The sequence below is a fragment of the Gopherus evgoodei genome, chromosome 16 (genome assembly GCF_007399415.2).
Source record: "Gopherus evgoodei ecotype Sinaloan lineage chromosome 16, rGopEvg1_v1.p, whole genome shotgun sequence".
Taxonomy (NCBI): domain Eukaryota; kingdom Metazoa; phylum Chordata; order Testudines; family Testudinidae; genus Gopherus; species Gopherus evgoodei.
The window spans coordinates 13125072-13134827 of record NC_044337.1 but is presented as its reverse complement, the minus strand read 5'-3'; the positions used below and the strand labels follow the sequence as shown (position 1 = coordinate 13134827).

General features: G+C 43.5%; 1 protein-coding gene across 1 annotated transcript; it reads left to right on the top strand.

The window, feature by feature from the left end:
• Positions 1-2739: 2739 nt before the first annotated feature.
• On the top strand, positions 2740-7450 carry SWI5 (SWI5 homologous recombination repair protein). Its single transcript, XM_030535125.1, has 5 exons — positions 2740-2920; positions 3471-3519; positions 5242-5363; positions 6024-6118; positions 6701-7450. Exons 1-5 carry the CDS (start codon positions 2763-2765, stop codon positions 6763-6765), a joined length of 489 nt encoding a protein of 162 aa, XP_030390985.1. The 5' UTR covers positions 2740-2762; the 3' UTR covers positions 6766-7450.
• The last annotated feature ends 2306 nt before the right edge of the window (positions 7451-9756 follow it).

The following is a 9756-nucleotide window of genomic DNA, read 5'->3' as shown; positions in this document are numbered from 1 at the left end:
TTCTGCAGTACTCTGGTGTTTATCCAGTCCTATCAAATCTGTATAGGTTTTAACACTGTGTTCATCCCTGTCCTACCTCTGGAGCTCATGATGCATGAAAGGTGTTGCTTTTTTCTGGTCCTCAACATTAAATTAAAATTCATGCACCAGCCCACTTTGGCTCGTTTTCTTTAAAGGGAGCATATGGCAGGATTTGGTACACTGAGTCAGACCATTGATCCATTGAATCTAGTATATTGCCTTCAATATTTGCCTATAGCTGATATGGGATATGAACACAACCACCGTATACTCAATGGAGCTGTTCAGATAGGGGAGATATAGACAGAAATTTCTTTCTACCCTGCATGCATTCTTTCCCAAAAGAGGAAATACAGTTTTTTTACATTACCCTTGGCATGCTTCATTAAGCCTCCCATAGGGACACATGTCTGTAAAGCACCAATTAGGAGAGGAATGTAGGTGAAACAGCTGACCAGTTAGATGTGGTTCAGGTTTTCAAGTGCTGTGCAATGTCACCCATTTTTCACTCAGATTCTACTCTAACCAGCTGCTGTTATTTTATATCATGTGATTTGAACATTTATCTCAGGTTTAGTCTAGTTGGGATGTTGAGAGGAATGTCCGGCTAGGGCTATACTTGAATAGGAGATTTCAAAGCAATACTCAAGGGCTCCAAGAAGTGGTGCTGGTATTTTTGCAGCTGTTGCCTTTTTTTCTAAGTCAGTACTGAACCAAGTCAGGCATGGTGTGTGTGGTGTAGGACAGGGGTTCTCAATCTTTCTTTTTCTGAGGCCCTCACACAACATGCTATAAAAACTCCATGGCCCACCTGTGCCACAATAACTGGTTTTCTGCATGTAAAAGCCAGGACTGGTATTAGGGGGTAGCAAGCAGAGCAATTGCCTGGTGGCCCATGCCAGAGGGGCCCCCAAGAAGCAACGCTGCTCAGGCTTCGGCTTCAGCCCCATGCAGTGGGATTTCAGCTTTCCACCCTGGGCCCCAGTGAATCTAATGCTGGCCCTGCTTGGTGGACCCCCTGAAACCTGCTCACAGCCCTCTAGATGGCCCTAGACCCCCTGGTTGAGAACTGCTGGTGTAGGAAGTAGTAATGATGGCACTCTTTTCCCTCTGAGACAGTTCCCCAAAAGGCTTAAGGAATGTTGTGCTTAAAGAGATACTGTCTTTTGGCTTAAATTTAAAATTGAGGTTCTGGCTACTTGTGAACTTTAGAACTCCTATGGCACGTTTTGTAAGAGTTGGGGTGTTAACATAGGTGTCCAGGCCATATTCTTATAATTATTTGGTTACTTCTGATTATATGCTTCCCCCACCTAAAACTCCACCTGCCATTTTAAATGGAAAAATATATTCTTTGTATTCTTAACTGTTGGGGAGTGTTGTTATGTGCTGTTAAACAGCTGTTGCATGTCACCTCATAAATGGGTGCATTTCAGTGGTGGGTAAAATGTCCCGTGTGTGTAGTTTATATATCAATTGTTTGTAAAGTACTTTGATATCCTTCTGGAAAAATCATTATATAGGAATATATTGTTAAAATGAGTTATTAGAAAATTAATTTTCTTAATAACTAAGAACTCAGACACTTAGGAGATTTTCTAAGCCTTGAGAAAATTAATCATGGAATAGGAATGACAGAACAGATGGATTTCTAGATTTTTTTCCAAATTAGTTGAGAAACCTGGTAAATGGCTTCTATTTATCCTGTTTCACTTGTGTGTTGTGAAGACTGATTAGTTTGTTTATAAAGCATTTTGAAGATTGTGGTGAGTGCTATCTAAGTGTTAAGTGTTAGTAACATAAAATATTCAAAGACCCTAAGAGAAAGGATAAGCTTCAAGTGTAGTGAAAAATGCTTCATAAACATGCAGCTGATTCCCCATTGTCTATTTTCATGGCTATGTCAGCACTATCAACACAAAAAGGAAGACAGGAATTTCATGGACCATGACAGTGTTTACTCCTTATGGATCATATGATTTTGGAGGATTAATGGAAATTATTGCTGCCAGGCTCTCTCTCCCAGTAATATGTCAAAGGACGAAGAAGGGCTTTCTAAATGTACTGTGAAGTGAGCAGTGTGTACAGAGAGCTATAACAAGTCCTTCCTACATAACCCTGAGTATATTCTTCCTCATGTTTCAACTTCAGAAGTGATTTGTAATAGCAGCAGGTAGGATTCTGAGTGTTGTAGCAGATTGTTCTTGAATGTTGCACTGTTGAAACCTTAACTCTTATTCTTTATATCCTGTGCCCCTGACCACAATTTCTACACTTAACAAATAATAAACAATTATTACTCAGGTTGCTAAAGTCACATAACTAACGTTAGGTCTAAGAAACTAAGGCTCAGTCAGGGAAAGTGACTTGTCCAAGGTCATACAGCACATTAGTGATAGAGCCGGGAATAGAACCCACCTTCCCCACTAGTCCCAGTCTTCAGCTCTAACAACTATTTAACAAGCAAATACATTTACCAAAGATAAAAAAGAATAAATAAAGTTGTGGTGCAGTGAAAATTTTTTCACAAATAATAGAAGAAAATATTTTGATAGCCTGTCTTCAAGGGCTGGGCTAAGCCTTCAGAAACTACAAATCCCAGCATGCAATGTGGTTTTTCAACCTTCAAAAACTACAAATCCCAGCAGATAGAGCACTTGTGAAGTCCTCCGAGACTACAAATCCCAACATGCAGTGTGGGAGGAAAGGCAACTCCCTGCATTGAGACTACAATTCCCAGCATGCAAGGTGGTAACGAGGCCTATGTTGATTCCAGGCCCTCTGTCCCGCAGGCAGCGCTGGATGACCACGAGCAGGGACCCCCACTCTGCGGAGAGTGGGAGCAGAGCCCTGGGCTGCGAGGGAGGAGCGGGCCGTCACCCAGGCCTTTTCTGAGGAGGTAGGAGCAAGTCCAATATAACTCCCTAGGCCTGTCTTCAAGGGATGTATCCCCCTCCTTAGCTCTTAGGGTGCTGTTCTTCAGGTGGCATGGGACCCTCCCTCCCTCCCTCCAGCTCTTAAGGTCTGTGACTTCCCTCCTGACCATCTCATATGGAGCCCTTTACAGGGATGGGACTTTCCTTTTCCAGCCCCTGAAGGTGCTCTCACCAGCCTGCAAAGCGAGGGGAGCCACACTTTACTTTCTCCAGCCATCTGGGGTTGAGCGCTTCCTGTCCTGAAATGCAGCTACTCTCCTCGTTTCCCAAGGGACTGACTTTCCTAAGCCTCAGGGAGCCTCTTGATGAGGATGGGATGCCCCCAGCTGCCAAGCCCAGGGCACATCACAGCTTGAAGACATCAGAGATATTGGATCTTCACTGCTACCCTGCTGTGGATATTCTGGGGGTGCCTCCTCCCCACTGAAAGGTGCATGCAGGCTAGGGCTGTCTCATTCTGTCAGGCTATGCTCGTGCCTTTTAAAATGGTAATTTCTTTTTGTCTTAATCCAGGACACCAACTGGAATCCTGAGAAATTGCCATGCAGGTTTCAAATCTCCAGTAAGTGTCTCTATACATCTCGCCTCCTCATTTGGGAAAGGAATAGTTTTACCTCAGAAGTCAGTGGTGCCCTGGACTACAGCAAGGGGATGTTGTGGATTGCTACCCTTCTTATCCAAGGCAATGTCGCAGTTGGGTACCCTTGCCTGCTCTTTCACTGTCTCTCTCTTCTAGAGAATAACAGCTGCTAAGGCAGTTGGTTACATGGATCAGTTTCTTTCATGCTAGATACCATGGTGATGAACGGAGTAGAATTTAGATGTTCTGCCAGTTAATGTGTAGATACAGGGCTATGATATCCTTCATCTTCAATGCTTCTATCCTTCCTGGTACACAGAGAGAAACTAAATTTCACATCATTTGTTACTGCCACATGACTTCAGTGTGAGTGTCACTCTGTTATGTACAGCCATGAGTACTGAAGTTGTGTATTCACAGAGCAGGCACAGCAAAGGTAGCAGCAGAACAAGACCCCTGCTAACTATTATGTTTAGGGGCATGTCTATACTGTAGAGCAGTGGATCTCAACTAGGGGTACGTGTACCCCTGGGGGTACACAGAGGTCTTCCAGGAGGTACATCATCTTATCTCGATATTTGCCTAGTTTTACAACAGGCTACATAAAAAGCACTAGCAAAGTCAGTACAAACTCAGCAAAGAATCCTGTGGCACCTTATAGACTAACAGACGTTTTGGAGCATGAGCTTTCGTGGGTGAATACCCACTTCCTCACATGCATCTGAGGAAGTGGGTATTCACCCACGAAAGCTCATGCTCCAAAACGTCTGTTAGTCTATAAGGTGCCACAGGATTCTTTGCTGCTTTTACAGATCCAGACTAACATGGCTACCCTCTGATACTCAGTACAAACTAAAATTTCATACAGACAAAATGAGAAAGTAAGCAATTTTTCAGTAATAGTGTGTTGTTACACTTTTGTATTTTTGTCTGATTTTGTAAGCAAGTAGTTTTTAAGCGAGGTGAAACATGGGGATACGCAAGATAAATCTGACTCCTGAACGGGGTACAGTAATCTGGAAACGTTAAGAACCACTGATGTAGAGCATACCCCTATCCAGGCTCCCATGCTTGTGAACTTGTGCATACCAGGTCCACCTGCAAGTATCCAGGCTGCAGAGCCGCACCTCACCCATATCCATGTAGCCAAGTCCATATTGGCACTGCAGCATCACATTTGGTGCTAGAATTTCTGGAGATGTATCCCAGAGTAAATGGGTTCACATCTATCCTGGAGAGATGGCTTCAAGTGATAAGGATAGCTTAGTCTTCATGGCTTATTTAATCTTTTCTCTTTTGGCTGAAACAGCAGTTGATCCTAATATTTTTGGTGGTTAAGCAACAGATATTTTCCCTGGGGAAAAATATTGCTAGTTACCTTAGTGCTCTGACATATACATACACTTCTGGGGCTAGATACTGGCTTCCTGAGAGTTTATTTTTAAAAGCTTTACAGAGTAAGATACATCTTCTGCTTTGAAGAACTCACAAACTACATGGCACTGATTGGCATTAAATAGCAGGATGTTCGTTTACTCACTTGAATTTTCACTGTGAAGTCTTATTTGCCCTTTTCACCTAAGTGATACTTCAGGAATAAACTAACAAATACTTAATCTCTCTTCTGATCAGTTCCCTCTGGGACAGTAGCATCACACACAGTGCTGAGTTAGTGGAATGTTAAAAGCACTCTCTGCTCTACAGATCCAGTCTCCAAGGTCCTGTCAATCAGACGGAGTCAATAAAGAAACCCTACAGCATGAAGTTGAAGAACTGACACAGAAGGACCTTGCCCTGGATCAGGAAATTGCACAGTTGTTGGCTGAGTATGTTCTTGGATAGCTTGATGTTCCGCATGAGGCTTGAGTTTGTTTGGTTTTTTGGTTTGTTTTTTTTAAAACAAAACAAACCCAAGTATCAGAGTTGGAAACTGCTACATCCTGTTGGTGATGCTGATATTGCACTATGACCAAAATCTGTTTAGCCAGGAATAGTGTTAATTTCAGCATTGTTTGAACTGCAGGGCACTTCAGCTACAAAACTGAACCAAGTACCTTGTCTTTGTTTTTTTGCAAAGCAAGGCTGGATTTAATCAGTACTTGGATTTAAGGAAAACCTGGAGGTTGCAGGGAGTAATAATTGTGTTTCAGTAGGTGGTGCTGTTCTGCACTGTGGTTCTGCTAAAGGGCACAAGATTACTACTTCTTGTTTATACCTAACTCTGAGAACGACTTTTAGCTTTATTTTGTTGTGGGGAGGATTGATCTGGAACAGCCCTCAGAATGGAGACTGGGCTTCCCCATTTATACTTTCTGTCAATTATTTTTTAAAGACTGAGCTCTTGGCTTCAGAGTCCTGTAGGCAAGTTGTATGGTTTTGGCAGGTTCTGCTATCTCTCACAATTATCTTGTCTCTGCTAAACAAATGTGGTAAAGTAGCAGTATTTTCTCTGTGTCCTTGTGACCTTTCTGGGTTTGCTGTTACAGAGGTTACAGCCTGGAGGAATTGGAGAAACACATCTCTCTGCTCCATGAGTACAATGATATTAAAGACACTGGACAGATGCTGCTGGGCAAGCTGGGTAAGAAAGGAGGACTAACATGCAACTTTTCTCAGTAAATGTTCCCATGTGTTTCATTACAGAAGAGGGAAAGTTACGGTCCTAAGGCTTATTTTAATAATTCTTCGGTTTTAGGATTCTATAGTTAAAATCCTATATTCAAGCACAGATACATCTGTCATGAGTCCATTGGGATTTTCTCAACAGAATGGCAGAACCACAGAGGGATATTCAGTGTCTCTTCCTGATCCTCTGACTGGGATGTGAAATTGTCACTTGATGACTGCAAGTGTTTTTCTGTGGATTATCAAAGATGAGCCTCCTGTAATTGATAGCTAACCCTGGGAGTTGTGTATTCTGCACTGCACAAGACTTGGAAAAAAATCCTGCACTTAGCAGTGGAGTGGGGAGGGTGTGTAATATGAGACATTTGGACTCATCCCTTAGCTAAGGGAAAGCTTTAGGACAACTAGGCTTGGGGAGAGTGAAGTCTTTTCTACTGCCTAAACTCATGTCATAGAAACCATGCAGCTAGCCAAAACTCTTGCTCACTAATCTGCTTCTCTATCTGTAATGGAAGCTGTGGTGTTGATTCCTTTCTAGCCACGATTAGAGGGGTCACCACAAAGGAGCTGTACCCCAAATTTGATCTGGAACTTACTGACTAGCATTGAAACTGAAGACTACAATCTCCTGCAGAGATCACCATTACTGGGGTACTGCATGTCGGTACCGTACACCTTGAGAACTTACAAGGACAGTAAAAATGCAGAGACTTTCAAGGAAGTGTTACTTGACTACGTAATTTCTAAGAATATCTAACTTCCAGAATGGAAAAGCTATTGAATCCATCACATGTTCCCTGTTTCAGGAAAAGTAGCATTCTGTTCTTTGGCAATGAGAGATTCAGTTGAAGTGTTAGGAGCGTCAGGCTCCTCTTACTGTTCATTATTTAAAAAAAAAATTATAATTCAGAATTAATAGTTAACCCCTTCACCGTTGCACATGTGATTGGGGTTCTTCAACATCTTGATGGTCTAAGGGCTTCTTTAAGGAAGTCTTACATGGGGAAGCAATTGTTAGGTATCCGTAAATGGATGGAAGAGGCAGCACTGGAGATGGGAGAATATGCAGAGCTGTTTGTTTAAAACCTCAGAAGTGGGAAAGGAAACCTGCTAAGAGCAAGGTGTTTGTATTCCTCATGCAGAAAACGCTGTGGGTGCTCAATATCTTAGTGTCCCCCTGAACTGAGTTCTGGAAGCTGGTTGTTGCATATGTATAGTAGTAAATAAATAGAAAAGCATTAACTTATGCTGCTGAATTGTCCATTCTGAATAAATGATTAACTCTTAATGTTCCCTAGCAATTCACTCTGATAGCCTATAGCAGGGGTGGCCAAACTTAATGACCCTGCGAGCCGCATACAATAATCTTCAGAAGTTTGAGAGCTGGGCATGCCTGCCAGGGCTCAGGGCTTCAGCCCAAGGAATACACTGCTGAAGCTCTGAGCCCCAGTGGGCATTTCCTGCAGGGCTGGAGCCCTGAGACACCCCTCCCCACCCTGTGCACGGCAGAATCCACCAGCCCCACCACCCTGCCACAGGGCAGAAGCCCTGAGCTCCCCCCTCCCCAGCCTGGTAGGTGGAGAATGGGGGGGAGGGTACCCTGTGAGCCTCACTTTAACTGTAAAATTGCCCTATGTGGCTGAGCCAGAGTTTGGCCACCCCTGGCCTACAGAGATGTTAAGAAAAACAGAACTGTACTCTCCTTAGACTTCTATTTTCTGTGTGCCACTATAACTCCAGATCAGAATGCCTCTTCAGGCACTTCCCAACCACCCTCAATAGGGTCAGTGAGGCACCACTGCTGATGGCTGCATATCAGATGGGATACAGTGACTTCTCCCTCCTTGTTCCCAGATGCAGTCTCAATTAAAGAGAGCAGTAACAAAATGAAGGGCTTCCTCAATGTTCTGTATTAAACATAGGTCACAGAAGACAAAACATATCTCAGTCCCCAAATTATAGATAAGGTTCTGACATCCTAAAGGGAGGAGGGTTATGGTTGTAGAATTAAGGTAATGGTTCCCATGCAGTTCCTGGCTTTCCCCAGCAGCATTTTAGGGATTGAAACTTGTATTCATTGTAATAGGGCACTCTTGTGCACCCACAACCTTAACTCAACTCCACATTAGTGAAACTTTCTATAAATTTCTCCCTAGGTAAACAACTGTCTGTGTGGGGTGTGCCACTGCTGCAAAAGAGTTGGTACAGAGGCTTGTATAGTTGAATACAGTTGCTTCTATGAGTGTTCTATACCAAATGAAAACTAGAGCATATAAGACAAGGTCTGTCTTTAAACAGTTAACACACTCCAATGCACTGTAGGTGGGAGTACAATCTTTAGCCACAAGGTGGCAGGAGTGCTCCATTACTGCTTTACCTTCACTTTACATCAGTAGTTCCCAAACTTGGCCGTGGTTCGCTGCTCCAGGCCAGTGGGGACTGCGGGAAACGGTGCGCGCCAAGGGATGTACTGGCCGCCATTTCCAGCAGCTCCCATTGCCTGGAGCAGCGAACCACAGCCACTGGGAGCCGCGATCGGAAGAACCTGCGGATGCAGCAGATAAACAAAACCGGCCCAGCCCGCCAGGGGCTTTCTCTGCACGAGCAACAGAACAAGTTTGGGAACCACTGCTTTACATCATTGTGCAAAGGAACTTGGAGACAGCTGAAAAAAAATCCATGAATTAAGTTCAAATGAGAAAGGGTTTTTTTGTGAGGGGTTTGTAAACCCTCAAGGACAAGAGATGAGACAATCACTATTGTATAAACAGAGAAAGCCAGGAAAATTAATTCAAATTAACTAAAAGGTGTGAATGTAAAGTGGATTAGTTAAACTGCATTAAACTGTGTGGAAAAATCTCATTCAGAATTAAATCCACACTTTTAGTTAATTTGGATTAATGTTTTGAGGGCTTGTCTACACTTAATGCTACAGCAGCACAACTGAACCACTGTAGTGCTTCATTGTAGACATTACCTACACTGACAGGATTCTCCCCTCGGTGTAGGTAATCCACCTCCCTGAGAAGCAGTAGCCAAGCCAACAGAATTCTTCTATGAGTCTAGTGCTGTCTATGTGGGGACTTAGGTCAATGTAACAATGCCACTCAGGGGTGTGGATTTTTCTCATGCTGACTGCTGTAGTTAATTTTCTAGTGTAGAGCAGGCCTGAGTGCCCTATGTAAACAAGTCCTTAAATCCTTCCTCCCCTGCCTTGGTTGCAATTGCTGATATCAGAGTTACTGCTCACCTTTTAACAGCTGTCCAGGTACATTTTCAAAGGAGAAACTGTGCCTACATGTGCCTCCTTTGTACAAGTCTGGAAGAGGTAGAATCTCTTTTGATAGCAGAAATTTGGTAGGGGGTGTTTGCATACTTTGTTGCCTCCACAGGCTGAACTCATTACACATATTAGAGGCTCCTTCCATATCTCCATTCTCTTCCACAAGCACTCTGTGTGCTGCCCTCTGATCCCCTCCTATTTCAGGGATTCTCTGCAACCCCTTTCATGCCCTCCCCCGGTCCATGCCGTGGTTCCCTGCTGTGACTCCTTTTCCCGCTCGTTATCTCTCTTCTGTCTGGGAGATAAGTCAT

Bases quoted from the DNA above. Each gene is read 5' to 3' on its own strand.
- SWI5 (XM_030535125.1), top strand. From the start codon at position 2,763: ATGCAAGGTGGTAACGAGGCCTATGTTGATTCCAGGCCCTCTGTCCCG. The intron at 5,364-6,023 runs GTATGTTCTTGG...TTGCTGTTACAG, and splicing joins ATTGCACAGTTGTTGGCTGA to AGGTTACAGCCTGGAGGAAT. The intron at 6,119-6,700 runs GTAAGAAAGGAG...ATTCCTTTCTAG, and splicing joins GATGCTGCTGGGCAAGCTGG to CCACGATTAGAGGGGTCACC.